The sequence below is a fragment of the Coenobita brevimanus genome, chromosome 95 (assembly GCF_032717465.1).
Source record: "Coenobita brevimanus isolate Jiangsu-jjx chromosome 95, ASM3271746v2, whole genome shotgun sequence".
NCBI classification, from domain to species: Eukaryota; Metazoa; Arthropoda; class Malacostraca; order Decapoda; family Coenobitidae; genus Coenobita; species Coenobita brevimanus.
The window spans coordinates 7,347,718-7,370,367 of NC_137048.1; the positions used below are offsets into that span (position 1 = coordinate 7,347,718).

At 42.6% G+C, this 22,650-nt stretch overlaps 1 protein-coding gene across 1 annotated transcript in view; it reads right to left on the minus strand.

Moving 5' to 3' along the window:
- LOC145413189 (SWI/SNF-related matrix-associated actin-dependent regulator of chromatin subfamily A containing DEAD/H box 1 homolog) overlaps positions 1-22,650 on the minus strand; it is a 97,233-nt gene that overhangs the window by 46,924 nt on the left and 27,659 nt on the right. The window contains exon 2 of the mRNA XM_080282915.1: positions 16,533-16,626. Coding sequence (XP_080139041.1) covers positions 16,533-16,626 — 94 coding nt within the window. The remainder of the gene's footprint in view (positions 1-16,532; positions 16,627-22,650) is intronic.

Genomic DNA, 22,650 nt, shown 5'->3' on the forward strand with positions numbered 1-22,650 from the left:
CCAAATTATGGCACCTGGTGGTTTAGTGGGTACTTAAGGCGTTCCAACCGGATTGAGCCTGTGTAGGTTTCTATCCAAGGGGTGGTTGGGGTTTACTGCTCACATGATGCCACTCAGGGATGAGTGAGGCTGGTCACTCTCATCTTGAAAGTCAGGACCAACTTGCCTAGCCCCGAATTCCTATGCTCCTCATGGGCCAACACAGGGTTGGATGATATATGTATTATATAATATATATACAGGTACATATATCTATAACTACCTATCCACTGTATCTATCTATCTATCTATCTATATATATATATATATATATATACATACAAGTATATATACACAAGGAGTGATAAAAAACTTCAGTAAATGTTAGAATAACAGTATATTGAACATTACGTGCATACATTGGACATCCCCTTCAAAGTACTCCCCTCCTGCACACACACACTTATTCCACCATTCCTGTCACTGCCTGAAATATTGCTAGAAGTCATCCTTCTTGATCTTCAATAGGCTTGCTGTCGTGGACTGGATGTCTTTAATCGTTTCATCTATCTATCTATCTATTGCCAGATGCCTCAATCCTGTTTGGGGTGGCCACAAACAAATCGCCTCCATGTCGCCCTGTCCCTCACCATTTCACTGCCCTGCTCCCAACTCACACCCCCCTCTCTCATATACCTCTCCACCCCATCCCTCCATCTCATCCTGGGCCTCCCCCTCTCTCTCCCCCTCTCCACCTCACTCACATACACTCTCTTCGTCAGCCTTTCACCCTCCATCCTCTCCACATGGCCAAACCACCTCAGTGTATTCCTCCTAACGCTTCCTATCACATCCACATCCACATCACAACGCTCCTTTATATCCTCATTTGTCAGCCTGTCTCTCCATGTGACTCCACAGACTCCTCTTAAATAACTCATTTCCACTGCTCTCACTCTTGACTTGTGTCCTTCCAACAACGTCCAAGCTTCACTTCCATACATTAGAGTTGGTATCAAAATACTGTCACGTAGTATCTTTTTCACTTCCATGCTCACTTCCCTGTTTCTTATCACAGCTTTCATGGAACCAGCAACCTTTCTTCCCTGCTGTACCCTTTCAAGCACTTCATCCTCCAAACCTCCATCCTTACTCATCACACTACCCAAGTATTTAAACACACTCACATTTTCCAATTCCTCACCATCCAACCTCGCTGTACATTCACTGACTTCACCTCTCTCGAAGACAATCACTTTACTCTTCCCTACATTCACCTTTAGATTCCGTTTCTTACACACACTCCCAAACTCATCCACCAAGCCTTGCAGCTCCCCTTCGTCTTCACTCAACAACACACCTGCAAATAGCAGTACAGGGAGTTTCCAAACACTACCCTCTCTCACCAGGGTCATTCCAACATCCACTACCATACCTTGTACCTCTTTTATTACCCCATCCATGTACGGATTAAACAACCATGGAGACATGACGCATCCCTATTTCAACACAACCTTCAAAGAGAAAAATTCACTCAGTTCACCATCCACACGCACTGCAGCCTTAGCACCATCATACATAATCTTCACAGCATTCAACAACTTCCCATCTACTCTGTATGTTCTTAATACTTTCCACAATCCTTGTCTATCCACCCTGTCATATGCTTTCTCCAAATCCATGAAGGCCACAAACAACTTCTTTCCATTCTCTAGACACTTTTCCACTAAAGATCTAAGAATGAATATCTGATCTACACAACCTCTTCCCTTCCTAAAGCCTCCCTGTTCTTCTCCAACTAATTCTTCTGTTCTTTCTCTAACTCTGTCAATAAGTATCCTACCATACACTTTTCCTATTATACTAAGAAGACAAATGCCCCTATGATTACCACACACTTCTTTTTTCCCTTTTCCCTTGTACAAGGGAATAATTATACCTGACTTCCAATCCTCCAGGACTCTACCTTCCTCCCGGGCCAATCTGCACATCTTCCACATCCATTCTACTACTATCTCTCCCCCATGCTTCAGCATTTCACCACACATTCCATCAATTCCTGGAGCTTTCCCCAATTTAACTTTCTTCATTGCTTCCACAACTACTATCCTACTGATTTCTTCCTGTCTTCTCACCTCCCTCCTCCCAGTCATTGCCCAGCCACTTATACTCACATTACTTCCATCCTCTATGTTCAACAATTCATTAAAGTGTCCTTTCCGTCTACTCACTTTTTCTCCCTTCTCCACTAGTGATCTACCATTTTTATCTTTCACTCCCCTGTTAACTTCACTTCCGCCCTGTCTTACTCTCTTTACCTCTTTTCAGAACATTTTCTTACAGTCCCTCCACTTTACACTCAAATTCCTTCCAGATTCCTCATCCACTCTCTTCTTACCCTCTCTTACTAATCTTTTCATCTTTCTCTTTCTTTCTACATATAACTCTCTCTTCCGCCACTCAACTTCTTCCACGCCCCTATTTCTCATCCATTCATTGTATGCTTTCTTCTTTTGTGCCATAGCCTATCTCACCTCTTCATTCCACCACGTTATTCCTTGCACCCCCCTCCGTCTTCTCTTCATCCCACACACCACATCACATACTGCACATATTTCTTCTGTGAATATCCTGCCACACCTTCCACGTCCCCCATATGCTCCAATTCATACTTGCCCAATCATTCCTCCACTTCTCTCTTATATTCAACCTTTTTCTCATCCTCTTGTAACCTTTCCGCTCTCCTTGCAAATACTCCATCTTCCCGTCCTTCCCTTCTTCTATTTCTCCATCTTATTTGGATCTTGATTCTGGCCACCACCAAGTAGTGGTCAGAAAGTCCACTCCCCCAACCTCTATAAGCTCTTGCATCCATTACACATCTTCGCATCCTTTCATCCACATACACATAATCAATCACTGCCTTCCTTTCATTCAGTTCACCGCCCACCCTTCTCTTCACTTGCCATATATACCTGTGGATCATTTTATGCCTGAAGAGGGTATTGGCTATCACCAACCCCCTCCCATCACAAATGTCCACTAATGCACTGCCATTCTCATCTATCTTAGCAGGCACACCCCACTCACGAACTATTCCATCCACCTTCACATTCCCTACTTTACCATACATATCACTGATCAAAAACACTCTCTCATTCCTTCCAAACTTTTCCATGCACACTTCCACATTTGTCCAGAACTCTTCTCTCACTCTGCTTGAACGATCTTGCGTTGGCGCATACACGCACACAATCGCCCACATTTGTATTCCAACTTTCAGTCTTACCCACACAATCCTTGACCCAACTGATCCATACTCTCTTATGTTCTTCTTCCATCTTTTACTCACAACTATACACAATCCTTCCCCTATTCCCCTTGCACTTCAGTTTCGGGAACAACCATAAGTCACAAGGTGCCAAGTCAGGTGAATAAGGTGGATGCGGAACGAGCGCAATACTTCCCCACCAGAAATGTTTGGATACTGAGCACTGTGTGACAGGACCCATTGTCGTGGTGGAGCAGCCACCCACTGTTCCACTTCTCACCAGCTTTGCATCTGACTGCCTCACACAGACGTTTCAAAACATCCAGACAGAACGCTACATTAACAGTAGCACCTGTGGGGAGAAATTCTGTTGCACCAATCCTTCAATGTTAAAAAAAATTCGAACAGCATGACTTTCACTTGTGATCTCAATTGATGTGCGTTTTTTGGTCTTGGTCAAGATGGTGTCTTCCACTGTGAGCACTGGGTTTTGGTTTTTGGATCATATCTGTAAACCCATGACTTGCCACCTGTCATCACCTCGGATAAGAACATTGGATCAAAAACACACTGATCAAACAGGTTGGAGGAAATGAAGACATGACAATCCTTTTGGTCATCTGTCAGGACAAATGGAACAAACTTTGTGGCGACGTGTCTCATTTGCAAATCACTCGCCAGTATGGCCTCAATGGAGCCAAATGAAAGACCAGTCTCTTCCACAATTTCATGAATGTTTAGACGTCGGTCTCTTTGGATGCGAGTCCTGACATCAGTGATGTTCTCCTCTGTTCGTGATGATGACAGCTAACCACTCCATCTGTCACCATTAAGTGACTCATTTCCTTCTCTGTTGAAAACAGTCTTCTTCCCCAAAGCTTCATCTCCATACACCATCAAAAGCATGTTGTGTGTTTCCATCATTGCCTTGCCAAGTATAAAGCAAAATTTCACATTTGAACGTTGCTCAAACAGTGACATTTACCCAAATGCATCAGATGCAGCAGACATGACCTCACTCTGTGTCTTGTCACAGCACACTGGCATGTGCTTTGTGGTGGCTGGTGGCAACTAGGAAGGTGCAAGATGTAACAACTGCCAACAACCCTCACAATATTCAACTAATGTCTATTTGGCAGTACCATTCACCGAACTTCTTGATCACTCCTCGTGTGTGTGTGTGTGTGTGTGTGTGTGTATATATATATATATATATATATATATATATATATTTAAATATATATAAATATATATATATATATATATATATATATATACAGTATACTGTATATATACATACTGTAACTCAAACATCGATTTAAGGGACCACAATTTAAAGGATTTTGGATTTAAGGGACTCTATATTTTATGGCACAAATGGACAAGACCATTCAAAAATGATACTTAATGTCTAGGTTATACACATTAATATGCTCATTTATACTATACCCGTAAAATATTATTCATAATCACATAAATATGACAAGTGAAACAATCACTGCATTTCATAAGACTGTCTTTATATGTGGTAAGACAATGGACATTTTCAAGTAAGGGACAAGTTGATTCCCCATTTAGTCCCATAAACTGAGGTTTGAGTGTATGTATACACACACACACACACACACACATACATCTATCTATCTATCTATTATCTATCTATCTATCTATCTATCTATCTATCTATATATATATATATATATACAGTATATATATATATATATATATATATATATATATATGGGGTATATATATTGCCAGATGCCTTAATCCCATAAGGGGTGGCCACAAACAAATTGCCTCTATGTCCCCCTGACCCCCGCCATTACACTGCCCTGCTCCCAGCTCACACCCCCCTCTCTCATATATCTCTCCATTCCATCCCTCCATCTCATCCTTGGCCTCCCTCTCCGTCTCCCTCCTTCCACCTCACTTACATAGACTCTCCTTGCCAGTCTCTCACTCTCTATCCTCTCCAGAAGTCCAAACCACCTCAGTGTCTTTCTCTTAACACTTCCACATCACAACGCTCCTTCATTTCCTCATTTGTCAGTCCGTCTCTCCATGTGACTCCACATGCTCCTCTCACAAAACTCATTTCCACTGCCCTCACTCTTGACTTCTGTCCTTCCAACAAGGTCAAAGCTTCACTTCCATATGTTAGAGTTGGTATCACACTACTGTCATGCAGTAACTTTTTCACTTTCATGCTCACTTTCCTGTTTCTTATCACTGCTTTCAAGGAACCAGCAGCCTTTCTTCCTTGTTGTACCCTTTCATGCACTTTATCCTCTAAGCTTCCATCCTTACTCATCACACTACCCAAGTACTTAAACGCACTCACATTTTCCCTTTCCTCCTCATCCAACCTCACTGTACATTCATTGACTTCATTTCTCTCAATATATATATATATATATATATATATATATATATATATATATATATATATATATGTATATATACACACACACAGTAGGCTCGCACAGTGTGCGGGAGATTGGGCAGTCCACGACCTCGCGCACTGTGAATTTGCGCACTGAGAATACATAATCTTATGGGAAAAATTACATATGGGCAGTACCCCCTCATACCTGGACATTTTTTGGCCCATAGAGACATAATAAAGGTCAAATTTTTCAGACATTTACTACAGATATAGCTACAATAACAAAAATATGGGTAGTCACCTTAACAACAGTAGACAACAGGACTGATGGACTTAAATAACAGGGGTTCCGAGGTGAAGCAACACTTACAGCACCGCACCCCCCGCTGCACCAACACTTCCCTCCACGGACTCCTCTTTCCCAGGAGCCTCAAAGTCACTCATTTCGGCCATAAACCCTTCGAAGTCCAATGCTGACGCTTCTGACATTGCATCCTCTTCATCCTCAACAGGAACAAGAGCAGATGATGTAGCTGGTTCCTCAATTTCACTAACTTGAGCCCGTTGCATTTACCTTATTGTATTTACCTAACTGTGATATACAGGAAATGAGCTATGCTCGTGGGGTCCCGTCTGTTTCTCAGTAAGTCAAATTTAGCTTTAAACTCATTTTAAGTTTTTTGACTGGACGATCTCTTTGTCCAGGCTATTCCACAGGTCTATACATCTATGAGGAAAACTATATTTCTTGATATCTTTCAAGCAACTTGGCTTCTTCAGTTTCATTCCGTGTCCTCTTGATACTCTTTTATCCCATAAAAACAGATCTTCTTTGTCAATTTTATCTACTACCATCATGTTCCTAAACACTGCGATCATGTCACCTCTCTTTCTCCTTTCCTCTAAGGAAGGCAAATGCAGCTTTTCCAGCCTCTCTCTGTACAACAGATCTGCCAAACTAGGGACCATTTTGGTTACTGTTCTTTGTATTCTCTCAATCTTGTTTTTTTATGTGGGGACCACACTACTGCTGCATATTCTAACCTGGGGTGGATCATGGCCACTATCAATTTTTTCATCATCTCCTCATCCATATAATGAAAAGCTACTCTTATGTTAGTCAGAAGTTTATACGTCTCTCTAACTAACTTGTTAATATGCTTTTCAGGTGACAAATTGTCCTGGACCAGCACTCCCAAATCTTTCTCTTCTCTCGGTTTTGTGATTGCTTCATTACCCATCAAATAATTCAGTGATGGCCTCCTGGTACTTTTACCCATTTCCAATATTTTACATTTCTTTGCATTGAATTTCATTTCCCACATCCCACTCCAATCGTGTATCCTATCCAGATCCTCCTGCAGGCTTTTACAATCCTCCTCAACCTCTACCTTCCTCAAGATCTTTGCATCAACAGCAAACAGAGTAGCATAACTGTTCACGCCATCTACCATATCATTCACATAAATCAGGAACATTACTGGCGCCAACACCGAGCCCTGTGGGACTCCACTTGTTACTTCCCTCCATCCAGGCGGAGATGGAACGGGAGGAGGTGCCTCATCGAGGTCTTCGTTGTGATCTTCTTGTAGGTCAATGAAGCTCCTCTTGTGTGTCGGTCTTCCTGCGTAGGTAGTCGTACACTTGCTTATGGTATAAGTACTTCACAGTGGCAATCAGTTTTTGATCCAGTGGCTGCACTAGTGACGTTATCCGGGACAGCAGAAACACAACACTACAATCCTTAGGCAGATCTTCTAGGTATGGAGGGTGACTTGGTGCATTGTCCAGCACAAGGAGCATCTTAAATGGAATGCCCAGTTCCTGACACTTGGCCTCGGCATCGGGGATGCAGCGCCTCGTTAACGAGTCTGCCATAATGTTCCCGGTCATCCAACCATTTGCAGACTTGTACCAGTACACGCCACTTGCGTCCATGTTCGTGAGGTTTTTGTAACACCTTGGGTGTGAAGTTGTGTGTACAACAACTGGTCTCATCTTGAGGGAGCGAACATTATCGTCATCTTACACTTCTGGAACTTGCGACCAGGGGCTTGTTTCTGTCTTGTAGCGATGTAAGTTGATTTGGGCATGGCCTTGTAGTATAACGACGTTTTGTCGACGTTGTAGATCTGGTCCATGGTGTACTGTCCCTCTTCAAGATGTGCTCTAAATATCACAGGATAGTCTCTCAAGGCCAGCTCGTCGGCAGAGGCACGATCACCAGACATTTGACGTGATGGAGTTCCTTGCGTTTCAGAAAACGGTCCAGCCATCCAACTGATGCCTTGAAAGGTTTGTTCACATTTAACTTGCAAAATGTTGTGTTGTAAAAGAGCTGGGCTTGGTTCCGAATAAATCTGCCATTCAGTGGAACAACTTCCATCTCCTTCCTCATTATGAAGGTGGCAAGATACCGTTCCAATGTATCATCGCATGATTTCCCACCCGCAAACGGCCCTCTAGGTCGGAGGCACCATACGTCTTCACTACAGCCCTTATGGCATTACGGTTCTTCACACTGTTCTCACTGTTGATTCAGCCAGTTCCAGGGCTTTCCCGATGGCGGTGTTTCCTTGTCCCTCCTCCTTCATCTCGACAATCTCTAACTTGGTGGTGTGTGTCAGAAGTTTCTTAACTCTTGGGGCTGGAGCCAAGGTGCGGCGAAGTACAGGCCAGGATGGAGCAGCAAAAAAAACGCCACATGTTGTACACGACAGGTTAGCTGTAGAGAGCACATCCGCACTGTGCACGAGCCAGGATTGTTAATGTGCGCCCGCTGCCTTGTACCCCAAGCTGTACGGTAAAATGCCCGGGAATTTCTGCGCATCAACATGATGACACGTGACGCGTTGCGTGAGGGGGGGGGGGGTCGTGTACTAATAGAAAAAGGTGTTTTTGAGCCATTCCTTGCCTCTACCTCGCGTTCTGTGAGATAAACTCATGCATTCATGGTTTTTGGTTATGATTTTTGGTCACTCGCGCACAATGCGAATCGCGCACTGTGCAAGCCTACTGTGTGTATGTATATATATATATATATATATATATATACACACAGTGGGCTCGCACAGTGCGCGTCACAGCAGTGCGCGATTCGCCTTGTGCTTGAGTGACCAAAAATCATAACCAAAAACCCTTTAATGCGCGAGTTTACCGCACAGAACGCGAGGAAGAGGGAAGGAGTGGCTCAAAAATGCCATTTTCTACTAGTGCGTGACCACCCCTCACAGAACGCGTCACGTGTCGTCATGTTGATGCGCAGAAATTCCCGGGCATTCTACTGTGCAGCTTGGGGTACAAGGGAGCGAGCGCGCCGTAACAGTCCCAGTTTGTGCACTGTGCGGATCCGCTCTCTACAGTTAACCTGTCATGTACAACGTGTGGTGTTTTTTGTGCTGCCTGTACTTTGCTGCACCATGGCTCCAACCCCAAGAGTAAAGAAACTTCTGACGCAAGCCACCAAGTTAAAGATAATTAAGATGAAGGAGGAGGGTCAAGGAAACACGGCTATCGGGAGAACCCTGGGACTGGCTGAATCTACAGTGAGAACTGTGTGGAAGAACCGTGAAGCCATAAAGGCTGTAGTGAAGACGTACGGTGCCTCTGACCTAGACGGCCGTTCGCGGGTGGGAAATCATGCTATGATATTAATGGAGCGCTATCTTGCCACCTTCATAATGCGGAAAGAAAAGGAAGGTGTTCCAGTCAATGGAAGATTTATTCGGAACCAAGCTCAGCTCTTTTACAAGGCTGCATCTCGAAGGTTAAAAGTGGAAAAACCGTTCAGGGCATCGGTTGGATGGCTGGACCGTTTTCTCAAGCGCAAGGAACTCTGTTACGTGAAATTGTCTGGTGAACTTGTCTCTGCCGATGAGCTGGCCGCGAGAGACTATCCTGCAATATTTAAAACGATTATTGAAGAGGGACAGTACACCAAGGACCAGATCGACAACATCGATGAAACGTCCTTATATTACAAGGCCATGCCAAAATCAACTTACATTGCTAAAAACAGAAACAAGCCCCTGGTCGCAAGCTCCAGAAGTGTAAGATGACGGTAATGTTTGCTGTAAACCTGTCTGGGAGCCACAAGATGAGGCCAGTTGTTGTACACATAGCTTCACATCCAAGGTGATACAAAAACCTCACGAACATGGATGCAAGTGGCGTGTATTGGTATACGTCCGTAAATGGTTGGATGACCGGGAACATTATGGCAGACTGGTTAACGAGGCGGTGTGACCCTGATGCGAGAGCCAAGTGTAGGGAACTGGGCATTCCATTTAAGATGCTCCTTGTGCCTGATAATGCACCAAGTCACCATCCATACCTGGAAGATCTTCACAAGGATTGTCGTGTTGTGTTTCTGCCGCCCCGCACAACGTCACTAATGCAGCCACTCGATCAAGATCTAATCGCCACAGTGAAGCATTTCTACCATAAGGAAGTGTACAACTACCTACGCAGGAAGACTGACACAAAAGAGGAGCTTCATGCCCTACAAGAAGATCATGACGAAGACCTTGATGAGGCATCTGCTCCCGTTCCATCTCTGCCAGCACCTCTATCCCGACCTAACACAGATGCCATGACTGTTGAGGCATTTTGGCGTAACTTTATGGTGAAGGACGCAGTTGAATTTCTCCTTCAAGCCTGGCACCAGATTACACCTGCAACGGTGAACCATGCGTGGCGAATGCTCATGCCTCACCTGTGCATCACCCAGGAGATGGCCATTCAACCACTGGCCGATGCTGAGGCAGCAACATTGACAGCAGCACAAGCTGTACCAGGTTTCGAGGACGTTACATTGGTGGACATACAAGAAGTGCACACTGCTACTGAGGAACAGCCTCCCGAGGAAGAGTTGCAACGGATAGACGAGGCTGATGCAGAGCCCGACGCCAGACAGAGTCAAGTTGAGCAGCCTAGTGTGATGGAAGGCAGGACTGAGCTGTGTATGTCAAACATTAGCAAGATCCTTGCTGCCGTGGATAAGCTCAAGGAAGAGGTGATGGAACAGGAAGTGAGCAGCCTAGGAACGAAGGAACTTCTGATTGGTATCGACAAACTCTTCCGTTTCTACACAGACAGGCACAGGGAAGAAATAAAGAGGAGAAGACAGACACTCATAACAAGCTACACACAGCGGGCTCAAGTTGGTGAAATAGCGGAACCATCGACATCGTCTGCTCCTAATCCTGTTGAGGATGAAGAAGATGCAATGTCAGAAGTGTCAGCATTGGACTTTGAAGGGTTTATGGCCGAAGTGAGTGACTTGGATGCTCCTGGGAAAGGTGCTCAAGAGGAGTCTGCGGAGGGAAGTGTTGGTGCGGTGGGAGGTGCAGTGGGGAGTGCGGCGCTGTAAGTGTTGCCACGCCTTGGAACCCGTCATTTAAGGTCATCAGGCCTGTTGTCTACTGTTGTTAAGGTGACTACCCATATTTTTGTTATTGTAGCCATAGCTTTAGTACAATGTCTGAAACATATAACCTTTATTATGTCTCCAAGGGCCAAAAAATGTCCAGGTATGAGGGGGTACCGCCCATATGTAATTATTCCCATAAGATTATGTATTCCTAGTACGCGAATTCCCAGTGCGCGAGCTCGTGCACTGCCCAATCTCTCGCGCACTATGCAAGCCCACTGTACATATATATATATATATACATATATATATATATCTATCTATTGCCAGACGCCTCAATCCCGTTTGGGGTGGCCACAAACAAATCGCCTCCACGTCGCCCAACTCACACCCCCCTCTCTCATATACCTAACCACCCCATCCCTCCATCTCATCCTCGCCCTCCCCCTCCCTCTTCCCCCCTCCACCTCACTCACATACACTCTCTTCGTCAGTCTTTCACCCTCCATCCTCTCGACATGGCCAAACCACCTCAGTGTGTTCTTCATAACGCTTCCTACCACATCCACATCCACACCACAACGCTCCTTTATATCCTCATTCGTCAGCCTGTCTCTCCATGTGACTCCACAGAGTCCTCTTAAATAACTCATTTCTACTGCTCTCACTCTTGACTTGTGTCCTTCCAACAACGTCCAAGCTTCACTTCCATACGTTAGAGTTGGTATCACAATACACTACTGTCATGTAGTAACTTTTTCACTTCCATGCTCACTTCCCTGTTCCTCATTTTTGCTGCTCCTCATTTTTTGCTGCTTGGATGTTCTGCCAAAACTGCGCAAAATGTGAAACGTCGAACTGTGAAGTTAAGAATCAATGGGAAAAATAGAGGAGCGTTCCGGTGGGACACGTACCTACCCTATCACAAAGTACTATAACACCAAACAGGCCCTACCCTCCCATGATGCCTCCAACCCCACACCAGGTGCTAATGGATCTGCACACACACACACACACACACACACACACACGAGAGAGAGAGAGACAGACAGACAGACAGACAGACAGACAGGTGATCTGCACACACACACACGAGCAGTCAGAGCGATCGGATGTGTCTCAGCTGCCTCTCAACCACTGCTGCAAACCTTAAGTAGTTCTCAGGAATTATGTGTGTCCTGTCTTCTTTAGTCTTATCTTAAGTGTATAGTATTGTAAATTAATATAGATCACCAAAAATATAAAGAGCTATTGTCAGTGAGTACACCGACTTCAGTAGGGATAGGCCAGTCCTGCAGTGGACCTCAATGGCTGATGATGATGATGATGATATACATACATATATATATATATATATATATATATATATATATATATACTGTATATATATACCAAGTAAGATATCTGCAGGCGATCATGGACATTGCAACTTCCAAAACAGTAGCAAAATTAATGTAGCACATACTCTTTACATGATTCGAATTTTCGGCCCACCTCAGGCCATCATCAGGTATTACAATTGCCCTATACAGTCAGCTCAGACTTGATGAAAATAAAAATCAGGACTTTATTGAACCATAAAACTAAATAAAGATAAGTAAAATCAACCATCCTCCCCGTATAAAAGCTCAAACAGAAATGCCAAGAACCACTCAGAGAAGACCCAAAGAAAACTACTCAAACCCCCAACCGAAACAACACTCGTCTGTTCGAACACTAAACTCAAACCCCCCATGTATATACTGTATATATATATATATATATATATATATATATATATATATACATACATACATTTTTTTCATTCATTCATTCATCATCCAATCTTTCATTGCCCCATGAGGAGCATAGGAGCCCGGGGCTAGGCAGGTTGGTCCCAACATTTGAAATGAGAGTGACCAGCCTAACTCATCCCTGGGTGGCATTACATGAGCGGTAAACCCCAACCACCCCTTGGATATAGACCTATACAGGCTCAATCCGACTGGAGCGCTGTAATTACCCACTAAACCACCAGGCACTCGGAAACCATTTACTACACTGGGTGGTAACTAAATAACCAAATTATGGTGCCTGGCGGTTTAGTGGGTAATTAAGGTGCTCCAATTGGATTGAGCCTGTATAGGTCTATATCCAAGGGGTGGTTGGGGTTTACTCCTCACGTAATGCCACTCAGGGATGAGTCAGGCTGGTCACTCTCATCTTACATGTCTGGATCAACTTGCCTAGCCCAGAGTTCCTACACTCCTCATGGGGCAACATAGGATTGGATGATGAATGGACGGATGGACGGATCTATCTATCTACCTATCTATCTATCAATATATATATATATCTCAGTGCCTCAGTTAATGTTTGAGGCTTTCATTTTTGATGCCCAGTACAGTAATCCCTCTACTATCTGATGTACTAGAGCCAAAGGCATGTCTGGAAAGTGGTCCCATCCAGAAAGTGGGCCCCTGGCTCCTGGACTGGTACTTAAGGACCCTAACCCAGCCTAACTTTGAAAGCCACCTAAATAACTCCCTACTGGACATGCATAGCACCTATTTAAACCTATTTAAGACCCTATTCACAACAATAATGGACATAAAGCATGAAATAAATGAAAAAGAACCAAAGAATGAGAAATTAGAAGTGACTATACCTCAGCCAGGGTACTTAAGCACGTCTGTGGCAGCCTTCTCTAAGGCAGTGATGAAAATGCTTGAAGCACATACAGTAATCCAGTGTTGTGCTGCATTTAATTCTTTGCACTGTGAGTTATAATTGTTACACTGCACATTGTTCTTAACTGCACCACGCCAGTTTCAACCGCCAATTTGCACTCCACAGTTAATCCTTTGCACTCTAAATTCTAATTTCTTAACACTGCACAACACTGTACATTCCCATGCGGTCTAGTGGCGAGGTATTGCAGTTTATTCACAAAAAACGAGCACATGTGGCATCCATTGCGATAAGCATCTACTCGTGGTCAGAGTTAAGCAGTAACTGTTGGTTGGTGACAGGGAAAGAGAGTTGCCAGATTGCAACGGCCACATTAACAAACTCCTCAATTTTCATTACCAAATTTAACTTTTCATTACCAAATTCGTAAAGCTAGCATTTATTCTTCACTAATTATATATACAAGTGGAAATACATGTTCCTCCTAACGCCTCCTATCACATCCACATCCACACCACAATGTTTGGCCATGTGGAGAGGATGGAAGGTGAGAGACTGATGAGGAGAGTGTATGTGAGTGAGGTGGAGGGTGGGAGAGGGAGGGGGAGGCCAAGGATGAGATGGAGGGATGGGGTGGAGAGGTATATGAGAGAGGGGGGTGTGAGTTGGGAGCAGGGCAGTGAAATGGCAGGGGACAGGGCGACGTGGAGGCGATTTGTTTGTGGCCACCCCATACGGGATTGAAACATCTGGCAATAGACAGATACATACATAGAAATACATGTAATCACTCTCCTTATAATTAACAGCATGTTGGTTATTTTCACGCTATGTAGGCTAGCAGATTAATCAGAGAGAGCAAACAATCCACCATATCCATCCTGTGTATCCTCATACACATGAAAAATCCGTTTAGTAATGCATTATTCTGATTCATTAGCAAACGAATTTTTCATTACCAAATTGGCTCACATTTGGTAATGAAAAATACCAAATGGCAACCCTGACAGGGGAGGGGGGGAAGGGGGAGGAAATAAGGGGTGAAGGGCCGTGGTGTAAACAGCCGTTCGGCACCGCGCGGCAATTTCAAATTACAGGTGGGAAAAAATTCGGATTTGGGGGGATTTTTTTTGGGGGGGTTCCGAAGGTCCAGGCCCACCATGTCCAGTAAGTGGAGTGTCCGGAAAGTGGGCATCTGGATAGTACGGGGATTACTGTATTTGTGTAAATAAATGAGACAATATACGTCATGCAGCATGAATAAATAATAAAAGTAGACATGAAACATGACAGAAAAAGGCATGTACAAAGAGTACTCAAGAAAACACAAGGCACCATGCAACCTATTCCCTCCCTCTCAGCACAGCCACTACTTAAAATTGCCAGATAATTTGATAAAGATCTCACCCAAGCCCAATTTTTCCACCATGTCACACTGACACCTAGTGAATGGTGAATATACTTAGAGGTGCTCTTTATTATAAAAATACCTTATTATATAAAAGTGTTTCATTAAACAATCCACAATCCTGACCCCAATTTGGTTACTAAATGCCCCGATGACCCCACTTGAGTACAGACATGATTCCTAATGGCACAGCCAATTGCATAGAGATTAATCATAGCCAACTGTACTGAGGTAAATCAGACACAAGACAATGAAAATAAAGAGACTTAAAGCAATTAATAAAGGTAAGTGGGAAAATCTCATATCAACAGACCACCATGACTGATATGTCAACTAAGGGGGAGGGATCTAAGACTAAGACTTGCCACCAAATCCTTGCTGCTGGAGCTAGACTCTAGCCCCATACTTTCAAAATCACTGGCACTGTTGACTGAGGGGTCTGCAGCAAGTGATATGGTGGCCTCTTGCAAGGATGGTAGGCAAGGCAAGGCAAGGCAAAGCAAGGCAAGGCGGGCAGGCATGTTGGCTAGGCAGGTGAAGAGGGGGCGAGGGTAGCTAACTGGAATATAGAAGGAGGGTTGAAGGTAATGAAATGCTGAGATCGCTTGTTAATACTCTCGAAGTATAGTTCATTCCATAATGGGTGTAAAATCTTTAATTCTGAAAAATGTGTGTTTGGAAGGCACACTGTGCCTCTGCTCTCTACTCTGCTCACTGAGCCTGCTTTGCCGCCTCCTTTTCAATCTGGGCAATTATATTATTCACTGATATTTCACAGGTGCTTTCTAGAAACTCCAGAATCCTCGTAATATAAAATTCCAGCCGGGGCTTCTGATCAGTGGACGATGCTATAACTGACCACAGAAGTTAACGCTGGGCAGCCAGTAAGTCACTACAGGATACAACTACAGTTACATGGCAGGGACAGCAAGGGCATCCCTGTGTAGATCAAGCAAGGTTGCAGTCATCACTCCACATGTTTTTCGTAGGTCAAGGTAGAGTGGCATGTGGAGGATTATGGGAGAATCATGGCGGTCATGACATCACTGTTGGGGCAATTTGAGATGTCCCGCTGCCTGGACATATGTACGAACCGGTTTGATCGAGTTGGGGACCATGCTCCTGAGATGAAATTTCCATATATGGATGGTATGCTCCACCCCCCACCCACCCCCAGTTCAGGGCTGCGAGATGATCCTGCATACCCTGTGCGAGCACTACATGGAAAACCTCCAGGTACATCGAAGCAAAGAGGTAAATAATTAATAAGAGCTGAAGAGAAAAAAAAAATGTGACATAGAGAACTAGAGGAATGTAAAAAAGAATAATACATCACAAAGAGACTATTGAAATACTCATCCTCTATAAGAAGAGTCCCTGAGTGAAACCAGTAATATAACTGTAGACAAATAAACAGATATGACCCATATATGATAAATGTTACCTTCTTGCTTCAGCTGTGGCAAGAGCTTGTCCAACTGCTGCAGCTTCCCTGAGTCAAGTATGAGGTCATCTTTTAAGCAATACTTTCTGACAGCCTGAAAATAAATAAATAAACAAATTTAAATATATATATATATATATATATCAATCTATTGCCAGATGCAATAATCCCATAAGGGGTGGCCATTTGACTTTGAGTTATTTGTTTTGCGGGGAGGGGCACTAACCCTCCACCAACCCACTTGTTGACAAGAAGGGAGCACGTATGGTTTGGTTATATGGTTACCTACCAGCGTTGTAAATGGTTTCTTGGCTTACAGGAAACTATATATATATATATATATATATATATATATATATATACACACACATATATATACAGTACCTGTATATATATATATATATATATATATCTATCTATCTATTGCCAGACGCCTCAATCCCGTTTGGGGTGGCCACAAACAAATCGCCTCAAAGTCGCCCTGTCCCCCGCCATTTCACTGCCCTCCTCCCAACTCACACCCCCCTCTCTCATATACCTTTCCACCCCATCCCTCCATCTCATCCTCGGCCTCCCCCTCCCTCTTCCCCCCTCCACCTCACTCACATACACTCTCTTCGTCAGTCTTTCACCCTCCATCCTCTCCACATGGCCAAACCACCTCAGTGTGTTACTCATAACGCTTCCTATCACATCCACATCAACACCACAACGCTCCTTTATAGTCTCATTCGTCAGCCTGTCTCTCCATGTGACTCCACAGGCTCCTCTTAAATAACTCATTTCCACTGCTCTCACTCTTGACTTGTGTCCTTCCAACAACGTCCAAGCTTCACTTCCGTATGTTAGAGTTGGTATCACAATACTGTCATGAAGTAACTTTTTCACTTCCATGCTCACTTCCCTGTTTCTTATCACTGCTTTCAAAGAACCAGCAACCTTTCTTCCCTGCTGTACCCTTTCAAGCACTTCACCCTCCAAACCTCCATCCTTACTCATCACACTACGTAAGTACTTAAATGTACTCACATTTTCCAATTCCTCACCATCCAACCTCGCTGTACATTCACTGACTTCACCTCTCTCAAAGACCATCACTTTACTCTGATGATGATGATGATGATGATGATGATATATATATATATATAAACCTCTCAAATAACATGAGGGTTAGGTTCCTGGAGAGGTCGCGTAAGTTAAAAACGCGTTTTTTAAACATAATTTTCCTATAAAAAACAATGATAATATTGGGGGTTAAGTTCCTGGAGTCTGGGAAAGTCTACCCATTTGGGGAGTTATGCTACTCTAAACTTAAAAGCAACAACATTAATTTGAAGGAAAATACACGTAAAAAACAAAAACAGTATATCTGGGGAGAAATAAAAAACATTTGAGCCCTAGTTGGGCCGAAGCCTAGTTTACTTCTCCCCAAATACATAATGTTTTCATTTTTTACGTGGATTCTCTTTCAATTCTGCGTCATTCACAGCACTGTGAAAGTTCCTCAACGTTATTAATGCATTAGTAGGTCATAAAAACACTACAGTAAAAGCAATATTTTCATTACAGTAAGTAGGTCACAACAATAACAACACAGCCTCACTTCATCTATGCATCACTCGTCGTCTGCTGCTGTCCCTCATTACCCCTCTACCCCACTATCTGCCGCTCCCCACCCTAAATTTGTTGTCCCTCCTCGCTCTGCTGTCCTTCCCTTTCCTCTGACTCCTGTGCTACTGGTGATGAAGATAACTCCCTTATGTTTTCTGTCTTCTTCATAAAGAACTGCTCTATCTTGGTCTCAGTGGTTTTCTTCTTTCTGTTCTGCGCATCAAGTTGTAACAATTTAGATCTACCATCACTTTCCTGGTCAAATTTTGTCCGAAAATTAGCCAAATTGCTCAGAATGGGGCCAAACTTCATTTTCGAATATTATAGTTCGAATACAACCAGTTTAAGCAACAGACAAATAAAATTTTGTATTTATGAATAAACTGCCACACACGGTCAATCAGCTCGGGACTGTCCAAGGCGCGAGCGGCTAATTTGAAACCATCACGTACGTGTAAAGTCACGTTAAATTGAGAAACCCTTGTTAGTTAAACATATCTCCTTAAATATTTGCTCGTGTTAAAACGAAAACGTGTTTTTTAAACTCATGTTAGTTGAGAGGTAATTGTATATAAATATATATATATATATATATATATATATATATATATATATATATATATTTGTGGTAGGTGGTGACAACCATCATCCACTCACTTGATGTAGTGCTGCATACTTCTTCCTTAGCCTTTGCCATTCTTTTTCTGTGCCTGCTCTCCACTCTTTCTATTTCTCCCATTTTTCCTGTCACTTATTATTGTTTTTCTTTCCTGTACAGGTGCCTTTACATTGAGTGACAAGCCATATGGTTTCATGTAAGCCATGAAACCATTTACAAAGCTGGGTGGTAACCATATAACCAAACCATACATGCTCCCTAAGTTTTTTTTTTTTTTTTTTTTTTTTTTTTTTTTTTTTTAAATAACAGAACGGAGGAAGGAAAAACAAATGGAGAAAAAAAATAATCCATACACCAGATTACTGGTGTCCTCTGTTCATAAAATATCTGTAACAGTTAAACTTGAACAGTTGTAGGTTGAAATTTGGAGGAAAACAACTCTGGGGAAGCGAGTTCCAGAGAGATGCAGTTCGGGGAATGAAAGAATTCTGATAGGCAGAAGTTCTGCAATGTGGTTGAGTGACATTCCAGTCATGAGCGCTACCAGATGCCCGTGTAGCACGAGGGAAGGCATGGAGAGGTGGCACCATGGACGCAACTTCGTCGGAGCATTTGCCAAAAAATATCTGTAAAATAATGCAAGGGAGGCAACATTCCTTCTTACTTGCAGGGGGGTAGTTTATATGTAATGGCAGGATTGTTAATGATTCTAACAGCTTTATTCTGAATTTTGTCTAGTTGTCTTAATGCAACCTCTCCACAACCATTCCACAAGGGTGAGCAATATTCAAGCTGAGAGCGCACATGACTCTTATAAATTATAGCTAACTGCTCATCGGCGAAGAAGTTACGGACTCTGTACAATAATCCAAGTTTCTTTGAGGCGGTTTTAGCAAGTGATCTGACATGAGAGGTCCAGCTGAGGGCACTGTTAAGTGAGACACCAAGAATTTCAATACTTTTGGAGATGGGAATATTAGTAGCACTGAAGGTAATGTACGAATCTGGCAATATCTGTCTATTAGTAAACTGTATATATTTAGTTTTACTAGCATTAAAAGAGACAAGGTTGTTTTGTCCCCATTCACTGATTGTAGATAGATCTTGATTTATGGAGATGGCTGTATTGAGTTGAGAGGTAGAGATATTAGACTTTGTAAATGGATGTCTGAGTGTGAATGAACTATGTAGTGTTGAGTCATCTGCATATGAGTGAATGGGACTGTGAGTGACAGATAAGAGATCATTAATATGAACCAGAAATAGGGTTGGCGCCAGAACTGATCCCTGTGGCACGCCGGCGTTAATTGAGTGGAAATTCGAATATACATCATCTACTTTTACTCTTATTTTCCTGTCACTAAGATAAGAAGAAATCAAAGGAACAAAAGACGTTAGTCCATAGCAAGGGAGTTTGGACAGCAGGGAACGGTGCCATACTCTGTCGAAAGCTTTAGAGATATCAAGAGCTACTGCATGAGTTTCTCCAAAAGATCAATTGATTGATGGATGGTATGAGTTAAGAAATTGAGTATGTCAATGGTGGATCTTTCGTGGCGAAAACCGTATTGTCTATCATTAATTAAGTTGTTGGATTCAAGATGTTTAACAATATGCTTATTAATTAAAGTTTCAAATACCTTACCAAGAGAAGATGTGATAGCTATTGGTCTGTAATTGGAGGGGTCAGACGAACTTCCTTTCTTCGGAACTGGGTGGATATTGGCTTCTTTCCATGAATTTGGGAATAAAGAAGTACGTATGCATAGTCTGAATAATTTAGCTAGGACAGAGGCAAGTTCAGGGGAACACTTTTTCAAAACAATTGGCGGAATTCCATCTGGACCTGGAGCTTTGTTGGTAGGTAAATTGTCTAGGATGGATTTTACAAATCTTGTCTGTATTTTAAGTGGGGCAATTTCGGGAGAATCAAGTTCCAGTACTGAGAAATTCTGGCTGGTATCATCTATGGTAGAGTTTCTTGCAAAGGTACTAGCAAAGATATCCGCTTTCCCACGTGGGTCATTTGTAATATTGCCATCTGAAGATTTTAGTGGGGGAATGGAAGATGACTTGTTAAAGTTATTATTGAAAGAATTAAGAGTTGACCAGAATATTCTATTGTCATTAGGGTTGTTAAGTAGTTTTGATGCTTGCTTTTGAAGAAAGTTTGATTTAGATAGATTTAATACAGCTTTTACATGATTTCTAGCAATTTTAAATTGGGAGAGTGATTCAGGTGTTTTTGATTTTAAGTAAGAGTTATATGCTAATGACTTTTGGGCTGTTGCTCTGGCACAATTGCCATCAAACCATTTTGGAGAGTTTGATCTTTTAGTGAATTGTTGACTTGGTATGAATAAATCCATACCAGCTAGTATTAAGTCACAAATGTGGGACTGGGTAGAATTGGGATCACTAGAGAAGAAAGACTGCCATGGAACATCAGCAAGATAATTTCTAAATCCATCCCAGTCTGCCCTGTCAAAGTGCCATCGGGTCACCCTGACAGGTTCGGAATGGGGAGATGTAGGAGGGTTAACTAATGAGGCTTTGATGAGATTGTGGTCAGAGGATCCAAGTGGTGACAGTACCTCTATCCTGTATTGATCTGGATTATTTGTCAAGAATAAATCCAAGAGATGGGCATTATGGTCAGGATTATCAGGTATTCTGGTTGGTTGCTTTACCAACTGGGTGAGATTAAATGATTCCGCAAACAGCTCGCATTCTAGACCAGCGTCGTCAGTCCGGGCAGAATGCAATAACCATTCAACATTGTGTATGTTAAAATCACCCAAAATGGTAATTTCATTGCCAAGGGCAAGGTCAAGGTTACTCAACTGAGTAGATATGGAATCAAATACACTGGGTTCCGAAGAAGCATTGGGGGAACGATAAACTACACAGATATATTTGGTAATGTTTTGGCAATTTAATTTATATAATGAGTAATCAAAACTGGATGAAGTGAAGTTTAAAATAGTGTCAACTGCATATTGGGATTTGATATAACAACAGGTACCGCCCTTGTTTCGAAAGTGTCAACAAGTGGGTTGGTGGAGAGTTAGTGCCCCTCTCTGTAAAACAAATAACTCAAAGTCAAATGGCCACCCCTTATGGGATTATGGTGTCTGGCAATATATATATATACAGTGGATTCTCAAATTTCGATGGGGATATGTACCAAAAAACCACATCGAAATTCAAAACATCGAAATTTAAACTGAACTTCTTATGGGAATAATTAGTTTGGGTCTGGGGCCTCCCAACTTCACTATGTAAAATCATGATTTTTTGCCCACACTCCCAATAAACTTTGTGAACTATAGATGTGGTTACATAACCGCAGTTCTGCACTGTATTGCCAAACTGTACTGTAATTCGGAATACAGCAAAATTTGTTACAGTTTGTCAGTATCCTGTCACAGTTTTTATTACAGTAGTTACAGTACAGCACACTGTAAAGAGCTAACTAGGCGTTATGGAATATTATCACTTGGCTGGCTGGTGTTGGTGGTGTGTGGCATGGGTGGACCACTTAGTTGAAGTAGCCTCCTCTGTGCAGGTATCCAACCCAAATTCCTCAAAATGAAAATCATCCTTGAGTGTCTGGACATATGAAGTGTCAACATCTTCCTCCTCACCCTCTTGGATGGTTATATCTTGCAACACCCTAGTAATTGGCATGAAGAAGGTGATGATCTTTGACTGTTTCTGCTTGTGAAGCCCATGACAGCATCAAAATTCGCGATTTTGCATTGAAAAGTGAGGTACGCAGACCACTCCAAAATGCATCTAAATTCGAATAATCAAATTCTAAACTGTCGAAATTTGAGACTCAACTGTAATTATATATATATATATATATATATATATATATATATA